We start from the raw sequence: 17,480 nt of genomic DNA, 5'->3' as shown, positions 1-17,480 counted from the left end.
ACACTTACAGTGTGATAGACAAGGACAGATTATGAGAATAGAATAGAATTTTATTAATCTCTTGGGGGAAATTCAAGTGTCCAGTAGCATGTACACAAACATACACAGAGATCAGACATAACATAACATATGCAAGACAGATAATATATGCATGAATGTATTAACAACAAGAAGGGGTGCGTAAAAGCAGAATAGCCACATCTTTAAGATTGAAGTGAACCCCCCCCCCCCCCCCCCCCCCCCCACCCGCCAAAAAAAAAAAGGATGAGCCATACACGGCGGTGACTATAATCTGCGTGAAATCAGACTTCTTCAATGCATATGTTCAGAGCTGCTTGTGTTTACTTAGACAGGAGATCTTAATCCAGTGCAACAACAGAGGCGGGATAATCACAATGAATTTGACTTTATGGGTGGATCTGTCAAATGCAGCTCTGTGTGCAGCATAACAAAAATAGGAAGAGAGTTTTGTTCCATCACTTACAAGATGTCTTTGCAGGAGCAGAGGGAAAGAGTCTAAATCCAGATTGCAGTGATTGTTGGAGGGTGTTTGTGATTTGAGTTCATTGACTTCAGTCCTTTCTCCTCCTTTAGATGGATGTAGCTGTCAGAAATTTCAAGTCACATAGTTAGGAGTTGCTATCAACCGTGAACAATCAGAATACAGATATTTGTACCAACAAAATGAATTACAAATATGTGTCTGGTCCAGTCGAATGTGTAGACCGAATCAGCCTTTGAAGAATGACTGTTTTGCTTAACTCATTCTACGCTCCTTGGTCCTGTGTGGTTCGATGTGCAGGCTTCTCTGAGGAAAAAAGGGCAAAACCTCTGTCTTCAGATAAGTGTTCTCATTCTTGCCAAAATTGCGATGAATAAAAGCGAATAAAGAGATAACAGACAGATAAAGTTTATGACTGGCTACCATCCCCAACCAGTTAGCTTAGTTTAGCAATAAGACTGAAGACAGCCCCTTATCCCAAAAGGTCGAACTATTCCTAAACACACCTTAAAACTTGGTATTAAAGCAGTAACTTGGTTTGTCTCCAAATAGTTTGTAAGTGCATTTCTCTGGATGGATAGGCCTAGAATACTGAGTCCAGTTTCACTGTGGTGTGCTTTCCTATCATGTGCACCCATTTGTGTTCAGTAAATTCAGATTCAAACCAGAACAGAAGCAGAGTAAAGAGTGGAGTAAAGAGCCAGGCTTTCAGACGCCACCAGAAGCCAGTGGAGATGGTGGTGGGGGGCTCTGAACAACAAACCCTGGTTGACTGACTCTCCCATTCATCTGCTTTTCAAAGGTTGCTTTCCAAGTGCTACATGTCCTTCAAGATGATTGGCAGAGGTTAGAATGGCGGACTATATAAAGACAAATACTCAAGGCAGTGCTATTCTTCCTCTAGTGTTGTACTTAGACCTTACTAGGCTCTATACTGGCTCTCTTGCTGTGTTCACCATGTTCATGAGATGACTCCATGTGAATAGGCTTCTCTTATAGTATTCATAACCTTGTGGAAGTCGTGATGTGTTTGCTGATGTATTCAGAAATGACTGGAATGAATGGTAACTTAGTTACATTGCAATTTAGTTGGATAAAAGTTTCTTTGTTTTGTCACATGTATGAGTAACATACTCTTTCCAGTATTATGCCTTTTCATGAGTGCATTCAGCTACTTGGTAAGTAGGTTTTTAATTGTTGCCAACAATTTCCTAGCAGCAACTTTTTTTCCCTGCAAATTACGATCAGTGTTACCACTTGAATGCCAATGCTTTGTGAAAAAATAAAAAATAAAAAATTGTTTTGTTCATGAGTTCCATTTTAAGGAGCAATTATCTCCAATGTTGTGGCACAAATGTGCATTTTGCAAAGGTACAGGTCTGGACTAGCTTGTTAACTTGTTATAATTAAAGTTCAGAATGATCTATCTGTCAATAGCAAACCTGACTAGAAATTAGCTTTTCAAAATAAGAAAATAACCACACAGCCATGACACATTCACTGCAGGACAACTTGAGTTGTTGCCGTGGCTACTGAGGTGAATTCATCAAGGCAAAAAATTCAACATTTATATCAATATTATGATCGTTGATTAGTAGATGATGGCTCCTTCAAAAGTGGAATAAAGCTAAGCCCGATATTTAACTTCAGCACGAAGCAGTAAACATGTAAAAGTAAACAGAGTTGCAGTCAATACCCACTTTCATAGTTTAATGTGATTTGTGTGCTTCCAAATGAACCCCATCCATCACAGTCAAAGCGAGTTATATCAGAATAGATAAAGTGTCACATAACTGTATCCACATCCTCTCGCTTCTTAACACTTACTGATTGTCAGAGGAGTAATACACGTGAAGTACAGCGAGATCCCAGGTGCTCAGACAAGGAGCCTTTTTAAAACAGTTATACAATGTGTGTTGATGATCAGTTGACTGGAAAGATACAAAAAGAAAGAAGCTACAGTCATGCTCATATGTGATCCCTAAAACCAAAGTGAATATTAATAACCTGTAAAATGTTGGAAAATAAAATGCCGGGCAAATTCATGCAGATAATTAATTAATTAATATTAATTATTATTTTCACAATTGACAGATAATGTGTGGAAACATTTCATGGAAAAGACTGAAGAAGATCAACTGTGTCATCAGCAGTTCCCCTCAGCTTTGCAGAGCGTTCAGTTTAACCTCATTTTCTGAAGCAACAAGCGCCTGTTTTTCACTGACAAATCTCTGAAAGCCCGTACACTGTACACTACAAGGTCAGCACCAAACAGCAGAGAGACCCTGGGAGTAGACATTTTACCTCATGGACTTGGCCAGAAATTACACACTAAAGTTGCTGTGGAACTGCTAAAAAAGGCCACTATTTTAACTGATAAAAGAATTCACAAAAATTCACTGAAAAATAAACATAGTAATGACGTATATGATTATATTTGTGGAATGAACTTTGAAGTGAAGTATACTCTTGTGTTTGGTTAGAGATGAGTTCATTTCTTCCCTTTTCATTGCAACTCCAGGTTTTCCACATCTTTTTATTCATGTGGGGATGTTCGTAGCAAAGCCTTTACCTATCATTACGCTCTATTACTTCACATACCACTCAGAGAGAAACGCCTGAAAACAAACACATTTGTCAGCCGCTTCATCTGCATAGGTCAAAGCATTCAAGTGTGAGATAAAAAGGCCAAAGATTAAAGTTACATCTGTATCTGAAGGCGATTACTTCCTGTCAGGTCTTTTCAGTTAATGCGCTCACCAGCGTCCTGATGCCTCGGGTTGTACGAGAATATGCAGCAGGACCTGTAGCCATAGCAACGCAGTTACAACTCAGATTCACTCTTGCCGAAAAAACAAACAAACAAACAAAACAATTAACGGTGGCATTTATCTGCATGTGAAGCATTTTGGCTGCGTGGTGAACACAAATTTCACACCCACGTGCGTTGTTCAGGTGAATTGGTCATCCTGCTTAAACATTCTTTGAAGCACGTCTGGCTTGTAGTGGATTGTGAGGGAAGCGTCATTTCATCTTTGGCAGGGTTTATTTTTATTTTTAATAGAGAAGCAGCTACTTAGACTACCGCCCATATCTGTTTCCCTCTGTGCATGTGTGTGATGTCCCACACAGCGCCCTGAGGTACTGACAGCTTCCCCTCAGCCACCTGTGGATCACCTGCAGGATAGACAACAGAGAAAACCTCCTCTCTGGATCCTAGGGGACGTTCACATATTCTCACTTCTGACGAGCTGCTTCCTTTTGCCATATGGTATTCAAAACTCAGCTGATTCCCCTGATCACACCTCGACTTCTGCCAGGAATATATACCTCAATGTTTTATATCTGGGAGTCGGGGGCAGAGTATAATGACAGGACGTGATGGGTTGCTTCTCAGAGACTTCTCCCACAAGAAGGAAAAAGATGAATTATAGAGATAGGGAGAGACAAACATGCATAGAGAGAGAAACGGAGAGAATGAAGATGATCGCTTAGGTTGTAAGCAATATTTTGACATTTCGTTAGATATGCTTATTTGCTTTTTTAGTATTACAACTGAATATCTCTGCTAGCCTGCTAGCCTAAAAATGGACACGGAGATGCAATACAATCCTGAGGGAACTTTAACCAGCAACAACCCGTTTGACCCACTTTTGTAGATTTACTTATGGATTCATTTTAAGACACTTAGACACAACAAATGCAAATTTGACCTTAAAACTGCACAGGATTCACACAGTACCATTCACCATTAACATAGCTAACCCACAACTGTATAATGGACCCTCTGAATTTTCGTGTTATTTTGGTAGGGCACAAGATGTCCTGAAGTAATTAGTAAAAAAGCCAGACTTCCCCATGCTATGCTAATGTTATGTGACTAACATGCAAAATAATGAAATAAACAGGACTTAGATGAGGACAGAAGTGCAAGGAAAAGACGGAAACTAAAAATAAATGACTCTGCAAATACCGTTTAAATTATCCAGTACATATTCAATAATTACAGAGTACACACAGAGGACTAAAGAGGCATCATCACGAAAAAAGTTGTGTACTAAATGTGACACCAATTCAGATGCATGTTCCACTGGAGTCCCACAGAACATTTTTTGTAAGTTTACACTGCAATTACTTTCATTGCTGTATACAGCAGTTACATTATTTCACAATGCATGTGCCATGTTACACAGCAACAGTGTTAATTATTAATCATGTGCATAAATGTAACATTAGTTCTCTCTAAAAAGCAGGGTTGCCACCTCCTCATTCCTTATTCGCTTGTCCTTTGTTCATACATTATTCTCCTAGTACGGATTTTTTTTACTGATATCTGTGTGTGTGTCATCATGACAACAATGTTTTCAATATATATTGTCATGCCATGATAACACCAGAGTCAGATGTTTCAACTTTATGTTTATATCAGAATTTTAAGGTCCACTGATGCAAATCTGTGCACTCAGCGAAGCAATGTAAGAAGTATGAAATCTGTTTAACAGGGACAAATGCAAAGCTGCTGGCAATCAAGGAGTGATATTTTTTCCTGGACACATTTTCACCCTGACAGCTATTCTCTACTCAACTCTAAACATCACGCTTCCCACAAACAATGTACAAATAACACATTGTGGACTTTGGGTTTATGTTGTTATTTTCCGCTACAGGCTCATACGAGACAAAATAAGAATTCTAGTAAAAGCCAAATTACTTTCCTCGTGAGAGGAATGCGATTTTCCTGACAGCTGCTCAAAAAAGGAAGGAGATGCACATAATAAAAGCCAGTACTCAGTTCCCGTAGCAAGACAAATAACTGTAATTTTGCGAATGCTAGATCTCAAAGGGAACATATGACGGTGGCTTCGTCAAAATTAGGCCAGCACTTTTCTGCGATGCTGCATGTGACTCATGCTCAGAGACAGCTCCATCACCGTGGGATACAGTTGGATGTATCTTTTTTCCTTACAGATTTTGAGGAATTTGATTTTCAGCAGTGCACTTTGTGAAAACCTAAGATGATGTGTTAAATAAACACGGGCGGGAAATGTTTGCACGTTAATATGAGGTTTTCAGCCTACAGTTTGAAGATGAAAGTAACATTTGGACGGTGCACCCACGGTAATCAAAAAGAAGAGGTCGGCTAAAAGAGCACATGCAAGCACATGGGAGAGCTGCTTTCTATTATTTCATTCAAAAAAATATGAGCATGGAGGCTCTCTTATTGAATCTCTGATGTGTTGGGAGGGAGGTCCTTTTGATGAAAGTGGGTTTCCATGTATATTTAATGCAATGGTTTTTCGAGCCCTGCTTGAATGTGGATGGTAATGAGGACTGGCATGTTGAAAAAAACAGGCTGTGCCACTCGTCTCCTCCCCAGGTACACATAGCCAGAGCAAAAAGCTGCCCCGTTTCTTAGCTTTTGGCCCTGCATTTGTCCTTACAAACTGAGAACGTCACTTCCATGACACTGTACTTTGTAAAGAGTGTGTCACTTCATGGACATCAGTCAGAGGTGTGATTGTAAAATATATTATAAAGGCCAACCCCTGAGTATCTCTTGAAGTTCAACAAACACCAGTTGCAATAAACAAATAAGGTAATATCTTCAGTAATTTTAACAAGTGCAAAATAACAAGATGATGAGCTTATCTTAGGTCCACCATGTACAATGTAGCTCTTTGTCCACCCTGATTTCTCAGTCTTACTGCCCCACTTCTGATTTCTAACTCAGCTTTGATTCATTTGTATTTTTTCTGTTTGATTATCTTATCTGAACTTACAGTATATTTATCTGCTGTTTATGTGTTTTCAAACTGGTGGACACCCATTAAACCACCAGATGATTAAAAAATAAATAAATAAATCTTATGAAAAAAGGCACTTGAACTCAGCACTTTACATCAGTAATTTTACTTTTATATATTACAAGTGTTCAAAATATTTACATTTAGAAAATATCATTTTCTGATTTATTTCAACATTTTCCACTATTGTACAGTTTGAGTCGCATAATAAACCTACAAACCTGAGACACTAAAATAAAATGATTACAGCAGGGACAGTTTCCGAGTGTTTGCTACACAGTAGCAAATATAAACAAAGTACAAAACCATATTGGACCCATTACATCTTGAAAGTCAACAAAAATCTGACTGTACTGTATTTACCACAAAATATACTAAATATACTACATTGTCAAATTAGTAAAATATCCGCCAGCTATGGCTGATCCTGTAGACAAAATGAAATGTTTAACATTTACGATGTGATGTCGACTGCTCATCAGAGGACATCGTGGCTCCAAATGAACTCCGGCTCCTTATCCCTTCACATGCGCAGACACTTGCATAAATATGTGCACACTACAGAAACTATTCCACTCAATCCAGTTGCTGTTCCCTCCAGTGTTTCTTTCAGAAGTCGATCATAGGGAGCTGCTAAACAGCACATTCGTGATGAACCATTTCTGTCCAGTGCATCTCTGCAGAGCCAGTTGGTAGCCAAACTCGTTGTCACTGCTCGCTACAAGCTCTAGGCATCGCTTTGATTTCTTGTTCTGAATGGATCCTCCCTGAAAAGATAAAAGGCAGTCAGGTTAAAATTGCGCCACGCTGCAGAGGAACAATTTGTGTGCACAATATATTGTTCCTCAGACTGCCGTGAATGGATTTGGATGTGAGCTGCTGAAGTGCCGTAAGCTGGGTGTTTTGGCTGATTCTCACTACTACTCTCATCGGGCCCACCAGATAGTATCAACATGGTTTAAAGGCAAAAACAACATTGCAATTGCTGCAATTGCCGGCCCTGTGATTAGCTTCCGTACAGGCAAGGCAGGAAGGACTTTGAGAGAATACACCAGAAGAGAAGACTGATTCAAAAAAGCAAAACAAGAAACAAACACAGATTTTAGAGGGGAAACTGAAACAAGGACTTGACAGACACCTCATATAGGTTTCAGATTAAATTAATGTTTAAAATCAGTGAGTTTATAGACAAGGTCTCATGTGATTTATGTGGAGATGAGTGATATGGAGGCTGGGGAAAAGCACAACCGTTACTGCAAAATGAAATAAGGTCCGACAGTTTATAAACTTCCATATCAGTTACCCAAGTCTGAGCAGAATGAACACATCAGCTCAGTAAAAATACTGCAGCTTGGTCTCATGAAATGAGGCAGGATTTTCTCATTACAGTGTCAGCTCTGACAAAGGGCAAGTGACTGAAGAGGAGGCCTTCAGCCCCCCATTACAGTGTAGAGAGAGCTGTGAGGAGAGAGCTCCTTTCAAATATATGGGAGGAATGAAGAGAGGAGTAGGAGGGAAAAGAAGGATTGGACAAGGCTGTACAGTCAGCGTGCCAAATGATCCTTTCTATACTTCCACAAAAGTTCGGCCTGTCTGTGACGTCCAAAAAACATTTTTATAGATAACAGACTGGTGGTGATGGCTGGAAGTGGCCATTTATGGGTCATTATGTGGGGATGGTCTGAGCCAGCCAATAGAGCCGTGTGTGGTTCAGTCAGGGCAATAAACCAAAAGCTATTAGCGGTATAGACCCAGAACAGTTCCAGATCCTGATTGTATTGAATCCCCATTCATGACACTCCAGTGTTTTGTCAAAGAGTCGATAGCAGATGAATAGCTTTTAGCATTTTAGAACTGAATGATCTCATGTACTAAGGAACCCGATAATATGCCTATGAAGGCATATGCTCTTTTATCGACAACACTACTAACCAATGCGCTAACAAGTAATGATGTTATGCTACGAAATAAGTCACATACAGATAAGTTCATCACCAACAGGCTAGGTGCTGACTGCAGAAACCCAAAGGCCACTGATGATGGTTTCATTTTGAGCCAACACTTTCAAATTGTGAGGTGCACCACCCCAGGGTGAAGCAGGACACTTGATGGGAGAGGGGAGAGGCTACAGTGTAAGGTGAAGGGGACCTCGGACATGCACGGCTTTTCCACATCTTAGTAGTTCAATTTGGCTCCATTACCAACATTGTTAGTATTTATACCAACAGGTGAAACTTAAGTGAGAACATTAAAACCCTCCCAATATTTTTACATTCAGCACTATTTTTATGACAACCTTATATTTTATGTGGACTTTATTTTCTCTTTTAATCCAAATCACACAGTCATTCTCTTTCTGGCTTTTGTACATATTGATGCCCTATTCCCTATTTTTAATCTTACGTCCGAAGCTCTGATTGGCTGAAACGGACAAGTATAAGTGCAACACACTATTTGAATCACTGAACAAATTGAAGATGTGGGCGGTAATTCAGAAGTCTGGAACGAGGCCGACGAAAAACCCGTGCAAATCTGTAACATTAAGTGTAAAGAACAGCCTGACCAAGTTATCTACATAATTCTTAGCGTTTCTTAAAAAAAAAAAAAAAAAAAAAAGTCTCCAAGATTTCACCATGTGCACAATATGAAAGCCTACCTACATCATGTGGGAAGGCTGTTATTTGATTAAGGTCGCTATAGTTTGTACTGAATGTGCTAAGCTAAATACAGAATAATAAGCATTTGTTAGAGAGGAATAAAAAAGGAACAACCCACATGTATCCACAGATCATACAAGCAAACCCAACTGTAAGGGCCCACTCGCTGAATATCTCTACAGACAAGCATGTGATTATTTCACACATGAAAAGGACATTTCATTTGAAGGGGATTAAAAATACCTTGTAGGTGACCAGGTTTGATGCAGAATAGTAGGATATTTGTGTTTGAACAATAAAACCAGCATTCTCTCGCCTATTTGTAGGGGGCTTCATTTCTCAAAGTTGCCACGGCTGCATCAAGGCGATCTATTTCTGTTTGAGCTTGACACACTGCAAACATATGCAGTCAAAACTGTGTCAATAATTGATGTCACATTTTAGAGACATTACATGCTCCAATCTCATCCCCAATCCACTTACTAAATAATGCAATGTCAACTAAAATAAGCACTTTAAGATCACTCCAAAGATAAATCTGACATATGTGTCTCAGCATGTACCTTCTTTTCACACTTTGTGCTCGTTGCACTGCAAAACCACACAGGTCTATATGTGTATATATATTGTAGTATACATATTGTATCTATATATTATTTTATAGTCAAGAGAATATCCTTCTGAATTTTGAGGATTTAAAACAAGAACATAAATTTCTGATTAATTCTGCACTGACAACAAAGCAAACAACAATAAGAAAAGATAAAAGAACCCAGAAAAAAGTATTGAGAAGATCTAATTCACCAACAATCAGCTGTGTAGTGTGGCTGCTTGTTTCATTAAAATACAGTTAGTGAAAACAGAGCCACCAATGAAGAGACTATCAAGTCACTGTGGTCTGTTTACATTATAATAATAATAATAATTTATACTGTATTGATCCCTGAGGGGAATTTATGTTCCTGCTCTTTGACCCATTCATTTGTTCACACACAGTAATGTGTACAGTTAGGGCAGTGGGCTGCGGCCTCTGGTGGGTGCACTACAGCCACGGAGGGGGCAGGAGGCAAACCTGGGACCCTTCAGCCCCCCGGCCCCCCTTTGGCTGCAACTCTAACCGCTACTCCACAGCCTGATCAGAGGGATTAAGAGGGGTAGGGTTAACATCAGGTGATGTGACAATTTTATGTGAGGGTCTGTTTGGATTAATTCAGTGTAAAGTAGTGAAAACTGGACTTTGGTCACCAACCCAGATTTCCTAACTTATTATCATGGTCTTAGTGAGAACAGAAGCCTGAACGCTGACCTTGTGTTCTCTGGCTGTACTATATGCCTGTTGTGTGTGATTGGCGTTATCTGAGTTACCTGAGTGAAGAGCCAGTGTAGTTTCATGCGTTTGGCTGTAGCGTAGCTGCACTCAATAAGGCGAGGCCTACTGTTCACATCCACCAGGCACTTGTTGTCGTCGTCATCAACGGTGGGACTGAGGAGCCCGATGTGGAGTTGCTGAGTACTGGTGTAGTACACATTCTGAAAGAAACACCACATCCTTCACTCTTGTCATGTACGGCAACACTGCTGAGGATGACATTTAGTTAGTAGCCCTTCTAGATCTGTACAGAGACATAAAGACACACTGAACTATCCAGAAAGGTAGGCTTGCTCTTCATTTTTTTTGAGTATAAAGACATCAAGGAGGTGGCTTTATATTTACTAAATATGCATATTTATACCATGTTCTTGGGTCAAAGTGATAACAACTCACACAAGAAGCAATGTTTAAACATTAAATCAGGTATGGGGAGAAAACCCAAATAATTGTGCTCTCTCTAGTGGAAATTGTTTTTTTTCAAGGGTGGCAGAAAGCTGTAAGTCAGTTGCAGTAATAAAGCAAAATAGGCAGGTTATATATTCGCTGGCACAACGCCGACTATAGTTTAATGTAGAGCACAAGGAGCGATAAACAAGAAGTCGTAAAAAACACAATAATGTTCTTTATACTGTGTAATGAAAGTGTGAAACTGCTATCTATGCACCTTGCAAGGACGTAAGGCAATTAACTAAACTTCAGTGAAGTACTTGATGGACTACTACAGTTGTTACTTCACTTTAGTGCACCACTACAAGTTAATGTTGTGCTTCACTTTTAACCAATATAATGACTCCTTTAGTGACTTAACACGAAATATAAGATTTGTAAAATTTGAAACTACAGCGAATGGCCAAGCCTACTGTCTCATGATAAAGGGATAACTTATCTGGAGACCTTTTAGATAACAAAACTATTTTTATTTTTTTAAGATCCCTACAAAAAGAGCTCCCCCAAGTGCCTTGCTCAAGGACACTGCCGCATGTGGCAGATTCCAGGGATCAAACTGCCAACCCTTCAGTTCACAGACAACCTGCTTTACCTACTGAGCCATAACCACCTCTGTTCAGGTGTGGCCCCATAAAAAAGTTAAAATCATCCAAAAAATTAAATATTAGCAAACACCTCAAAGGAATGGATATTAATTTACTATATATTTATTTATTCTTTCCTCCTCAAGAATCTTCTCAGGAACCACAGAACCTGATTTGGTGACCCAGTGGAGTGGCACAAAGTCTTCATAAGCCGGCCTACAGTATTTAACTGTCTAGAAAATAGTGAAAACTGGATCCACCTGTCTACTTAGTGCAGCTACAACAGTAAAAGGCTACTTAAATGATGCATGTAACAACGCTTGCTACACAACGAGCAGATTTGACGCGCGTAATACAAACTGATGAGGCTGTGATTTTACCTGAGCACAATTTGTACCTTCTTTGCAGGTACATCAACTAAAGTAAAGAATGTGAGTGCTTCTTCCTGTCACACCGTGGTGAGGGCGTCTTGTCTTGGGGTTGTTCTGTCCTGTCATTTCCTGTTTTATTTTGAAAAGTAACGCTCCTCTCGTTTCAGGCCACTTGCCCTTCCTCATGTGTCACAAGTCTGATTGTCTTCCCTGATTCCTGATTGTGTCCACCCGTCCCCTATTTCCCTCCATGTGTTTAAGTAGTCTGCGTTCCCCTTGTCTTGTGCCAGAGTGTTGTCGTCGTCCACTTGTTCTCGTGCCTTGCTTCATGTTTTCAACCAAAGAATTTCCAAGTAAGCCTGTGAATCCTCTCGGAGAGATAGTTTTTGTTTGTCTAGTCTTTTCTTAGTTATTTCTCAGTTCTGAGGTTTCCTCCATTCGGAGTGTTTTGTGTTTAATTAGTGATTTGTTTCTTCGATTTGTATTTCCTCCCTTTGGAGAGTTTTTGTTTTCTCTGATTAGAATTACGTCCAGGAATTTTTGTGGCCATTTGTTTGTCCCTCTGTGAGGGATCTCTGAACATTCCAATTAAACCCCCTTTGTCATCTCTGCATACTGAGTCCTGAGTTCTGCTTCGAGTCCCGGCGTGACACTTCCACTTGCAGCCTAAAACAACAAACGAATGGATAAAAACTCAAACGTCAAAGGGTTGCGAAAAGAAGACGGGGAAGTGAGATCAGATTAAAACTGTGTAGGAAGCAGACAGTCACAGAGGAACCCACAGAATGTCTTCTTTCACAGAGGAAAGAGGTGCGAACTTAGCTGACTTTGCTGTTTTTAATACTTTACTGTAATCCTTCTTTTACTTTAATCTTATTTGTCTGATAATTCCCAAAAGGCCTCCTTCACACCAGACGTTAAATAGTGTGATGAGTGTGATTATTTTTTTTTTGTCGGTGCTGCTCTTTTTGGAGAGCCAGTCTGTATGAGGCGGCGGAGTCTATTGTCCTTGTGCTTAAGTTGACATGTTTTATTACTGCTTGAGGTTAAGAGCAGCACTGTATGTTTGCTGACAACGTGCTCTTGTAAAGTCAGTCAAGTGTTGGATTGTAAGCTGTGTGTGGCTTTGTGTACAGTACTGCCTTAGCCACAGCGCTCCCCCAAAGCCACATCAATGGAAAGTAGCTTACAATGACACATTTTGACTGACTATAGCAAACGTCTGCTACGGTCCATGAGTCTGCATCATTACAGAGGAAATCCAGACTTCTTGTAGATCCCTAATCTTATTATGAATGCTGGCGCTGCTTCAACCCTTTGTTTGATTTGGGTTTGTAGCACATAACAGATTTCTAATCAGCAGCTCTATCAGTCATAAAGGACTGCAAAATTTAAAGACGCAAGAGTAAAGGCCAGAACAGGTGAAACGTGTCCAGTAGATTCATTTGAATTGAGAGGATAATGGTAGATCAAGGCACATTCTATAAGACAAGTCACAGCAAGGTTCAACATCCTCTGAAAACAATCTCCTCACACGTAATGGGATGGAAGGATCGATATCGGCTGGATGAGGCTGGTGAAAGTAGATGATTATCAAACTGCACTAACATTTGAAGACACTTAACTCTCCTTGTTACCAGACCTGATGTATATCCTGAACGAGTGCTCCAGGGACTTAAGGGAACTAAGAATTGAAAACTGATAAAAAAAAAAAGCAAAAGAAACATATTTAAATCACTGGGGCTGTGTCTGAATCCAACACAGGTTTGCTCTTTCAAAGGACAACGTCAAACATTCAGGTATGACAGGACAGGACTTTACATCACGTTTTGATAAACACGTGGAATTTCATTTGGATTCAGCTTGGACATGCTACCGCTAAATTAAGGTAAATGAAAAACAGAGATGAGTCTGATTAAAAAACGTCAAAGATTTAAGTTTGAAAGGGCAAAACAGGTAACATTTTCCAGTATTATGAGGTAAAGCTACCAAAAAGAGGAAAGGTGAGTTATTTTTCCTCAGAATGAAGTCTTAGTGAGTCATAAAAACCCAAAGAGTGCAGAGACGATAGATTAAACTGGGTGCTCTTACCTGCGGTGTCATCCCGTGACAGAGATACAGGATGGGGATGTTGTCATTGTCCGGGCCCTGATCCAGACACAGATCGTTCTTCAGAGAGTTTTTCAACTAACAAAGAAAAACACCCACGTATCAGTGGACAAATTCATAAAGAAACTCAAGATCAAAATAATTTAGTGAACGCGAGGTCACTACCATGACTGTTTACTGTTAGCAAACCCTGACATTGACTAGACATAACAAGCTGAACTTTTAATTTGAAAATGTATAATATCAGTGAATGTTTCTAATTACCAGAAGGCACAGGGATACATAAGGACACAATCCATGACACCACCATGATGAACGCAATATAACTGTAAAAGTTAATAAAGCTTGGAGTGCTGAGAAGTAGAGCCACCTGTTTTAATTTTGATGACTAATGGCAACAGATAATACTCGATCATGTGTTATGTCCAGTTTGCAGATAAAATCTATTGCCAGAAGGTGGGGAGTGTGTGACACACCACCTGCTCTCTTCAGCTCTGCAGTGCACGATTTCTTTCACAAGGGGAGAACTCATTATCCAGAAAGTACGTACTGGTTCCTGTAGTTCCTGCTTTTGTTATAAAAAATGTATCGACAAGTGTGTGTGAGTTGGAACAGAAATTTACAAAGCATAGAGGTGAACAGGGAAATATGTTTATATCCCGCAGTAACTGTCTTATACTGGCATCAACGTGACACATTCACTGGGATTAAGAGGATATAAAAAGCATAATTACAAAATATACTGAATAAGCTAAACCTGAGTGGGCTGTAGCTTCTCATACTCATTTTTGCTTTATAAAAATGTAAATCAGGAGTGCTACGCTCCGTGAACCTGACTCAGTCTTTGGGGCCCACAGGGTTATTCATGTGTGTCATGACAAAGGTCTGCCTGATTGCAAGACACAAACTGCACCGTAGGGAGCTCCGGGGATAGTGGTTTGTGTGAGGAGTGAATTAGGCAAAGATGTGAGATCAGAAAGACACAGCGAGGGATGATTTCAGCTCCCTATTGACTCCTGAGATGTCTACTCCTATCTGATAATCAGCAGGTCCACGGGCTGCGCGTGGTCCCGTCAGCTCCTTGGATCTAAACATTTCTACTGTAGTGGAAAATGGTAAATATGCAACACTAAGTGACACCTGTGGGGCAGCGTCACGGTAAAAAAACTGAATTTAGAGCGTCTTTGGCACATGCAGCTCTATGTGTTTCTGAATTAAATATGTGTGGAACAGACTTACATAAGGGATTTAAATCAAATCCTTCAAATTTAATTGAACCACTTTAACATGTGCATGGCTTAGCAAGTACAAAGCGTTATGAGCGAGGAGGACAGCTGGCATCCACCCACACCTTCCGCACCCACACTTATAGATCAGGAGGTAAAATACATTACACATCAAAGATATTCTCTGGAAATGTGAGTTTGCCTGAAAAAAAATTTTTTTTAGCCTGCTCATAGCATGGCTTTAGGGGTCGGTCTGTCAGTTTACTACTTTGGCCCAGACTGTAATGCAGGGTTCAAACAGGAGGCAGAAGTACTGTAATACGCCAAGTCTGGTGAATCAGCAGCCTATGTTCTTTGGATGTGTAGATGTGTCCTCTTTTAGAACACCCGGCCTCCCTTCTCACTAAATTTGCTCATGGAAATTAGACCAGACACCAAAACTTTCTAAAGAGTTGAACAGCCCAACTGGTTAACATGAGCTCCTGTATGTGTCCATCACGTAATCGTGTCACGGAGGCACCTGATTAGTCCCAAATTTGCTCTGCAGCAAATCAACAACTCACAAGACATGGCTATGGTCTCTGGTCATGCCGTTACACATCAGCATGTTGTTATGTCGAGCATGTTAGCGTGTTAGTACTATCATTTAGCTAGAAGCGCAGATGTCACTATTCACAGCCTCACAGATCTGTTCACTTGAGTGTCGTGGTATTGACTTTTGAATATTTTCCGTAATCCATTTAGAATTTTTTTTATTTGTGTTTCCTGCATCTTGAAAGTTTCTTCCTTGGCGTTTTGTCTCTTGCTTTGATTAACTGATTCATTTCTCCTTGTGTGCTCCACCCTCGTTGGTTTCATCTGTTAAGCCCTCAGCCCATCTGTATAGTCCTGCCTTTTCCTTTGTACCTGTTTGTTCATGTTCTCCTGTGGTTCCCGAGTTTTGTCTTGTTTTTTTGGATTACCCTGCCTCACACTGCAGCACTTTTTCTTACTTGAATTGTAAATTTTCTTTAAACCAAAAATTAGTTCACCCAGTCCTCAGATTTTTGTGTGCATCCGACCTCATTACTACACATCACAAATGTTCATCCAAACACAAGCCTCCTGCTGTAATCTGCTAAATTCAAAGTTTTGTAATCTGCTTTGTTTAGAAGCTGACATTTGACTGGATTAAGTCCTGTAGACATCCCCAAGATTATTATAAAATATAATATATAATAAATAAATGATGTTTTACAGGATAATAAAAAGAGAATGATTAAACAAAAAACTTGATTATTTTTGTTTAGTATCTGACATCTAGTTATGTCAAACCGAATATTTAGAATACATACATGTATTCATCATATATTTTTATTTCACTGTGTTGCAGTATGGCATGGTATTTGTCTCTCTGTCTCTCTCTTTTTTTTTTTTTTTTAACAATTGTGTTAAACAAGCATGACAATCTTCTGCATATAATGAACCCCCAAACCACCACAACTGACTAGCCAATGGAATGCATGTCACAAATATACGATAATGAGGTCGACTAACTTGGAGAAATTAATGTAATGAGGCCTGTCTATTTCCTCATTATACCCATATGCCAGTTTGTACAAGACAAAAAATATCCATACGACGTAGAAAGCAGAGCTGTAAAACAGCGCTGTGTGTGCCACCGTGTATTAGGGTGCATCACACTGATGGGAGGTGGGAGGACCGTGGAAATAAAGCAGTATGAGAACAACTAGGAATGAGAAAATAGAAACACTGCCAGCATACCCTGTCGGCAAATCTGCTGAAAAACCCTCTAGTGGAATGTATTACATGCATGTGAAAGAGATAATACTATTTATACATTAAATTAATCTATATTTTGGTGCATCTATGTAACTACAATAAGGCAGTTTAAACTAACTCAAACGACCTCGGGTGATTGAAATTCTTAAGGGTAAAGAAGAGAGAAGATCTCATCTCTATGGACTGTTTGTGTCCCTGTCTGCAGCCACCCAGATACCAAAACAGAGGATTAAAATGATCTGCTCAAGAGGGAGGCAGCAGCTTACTACTCCATATGCGATGGTGTCGCTGTACATCCTCATCTCGGGGTAGATGTTGACCAGGTACCAGCGGAAGGTTTTACACTGCAGCCTCTTCCTCAGAGCCTTCCTCTCGGAGATATCGCCAATATCAATCCCTGAGTCCTAGCTCACACACACAGCAACATGAAGACAAACAGAGATGCACAAGCAGGGTTAACATTGATTAACTGGGGTTTGAAAGGAATCAGATAACAGGACATAGAGGTGCATTCTGCAGCCATATTATTTGAATAGCCAATGCATGGTATGGATTGTTTGCCTTCTGTCCAACTACCACATCAAATTGCAGCATTGGGTCAGTCTCATGGTAGCAAATTAAAAGGA

The 17,480-nt window shown here is 39.9% G+C and overlaps 1 protein-coding gene across 1 annotated transcript in view; it reads right to left on the bottom strand.

The window, feature by feature from the left end:
• Positions 1 to 6,396: 6,396 nt before the first annotated feature.
• Positions 6,397 to 17,480, bottom strand: part of galnt18b (UDP-N-acetyl-alpha-D-galactosamine:polypeptide N-acetylgalactosaminyltransferase 18b) — a 72,010-nt gene continuing 60,926 nt past the window's right edge. The window contains exons 8-11 of the mRNA XM_047579718.1: positions 17,121 to 17,258; positions 13,829 to 13,924; positions 10,329 to 10,493; positions 6,397 to 7,073 (exon numbers count right to left, since the gene is read on the bottom strand). Of these exons, the coding sequence (XP_047435674.1) occupies positions 6,927 to 7,073; positions 10,329 to 10,493; positions 13,829 to 13,924; positions 17,121 to 17,258 (546 nt within the window). The 3' untranslated portion in view covers positions 6,397 to 6,926. The remainder of the gene's footprint in view (positions 7,074 to 10,328; positions 10,494 to 13,828; positions 13,925 to 17,120; positions 17,259 to 17,480) is intronic.

This window comes from Mugil cephalus, chromosome 3, assembly GCF_022458985.1.
Source record: "Mugil cephalus isolate CIBA_MC_2020 chromosome 3, CIBA_Mcephalus_1.1, whole genome shotgun sequence".
Lineage (NCBI taxonomy): Eukaryota > Metazoa > Chordata > Actinopteri > Mugiliformes > Mugilidae > Mugil > Mugil cephalus.
Note: the sequence above shows the minus strand (reverse complement) of the source record. Positions and strands in the feature narration are given on the sequence as shown.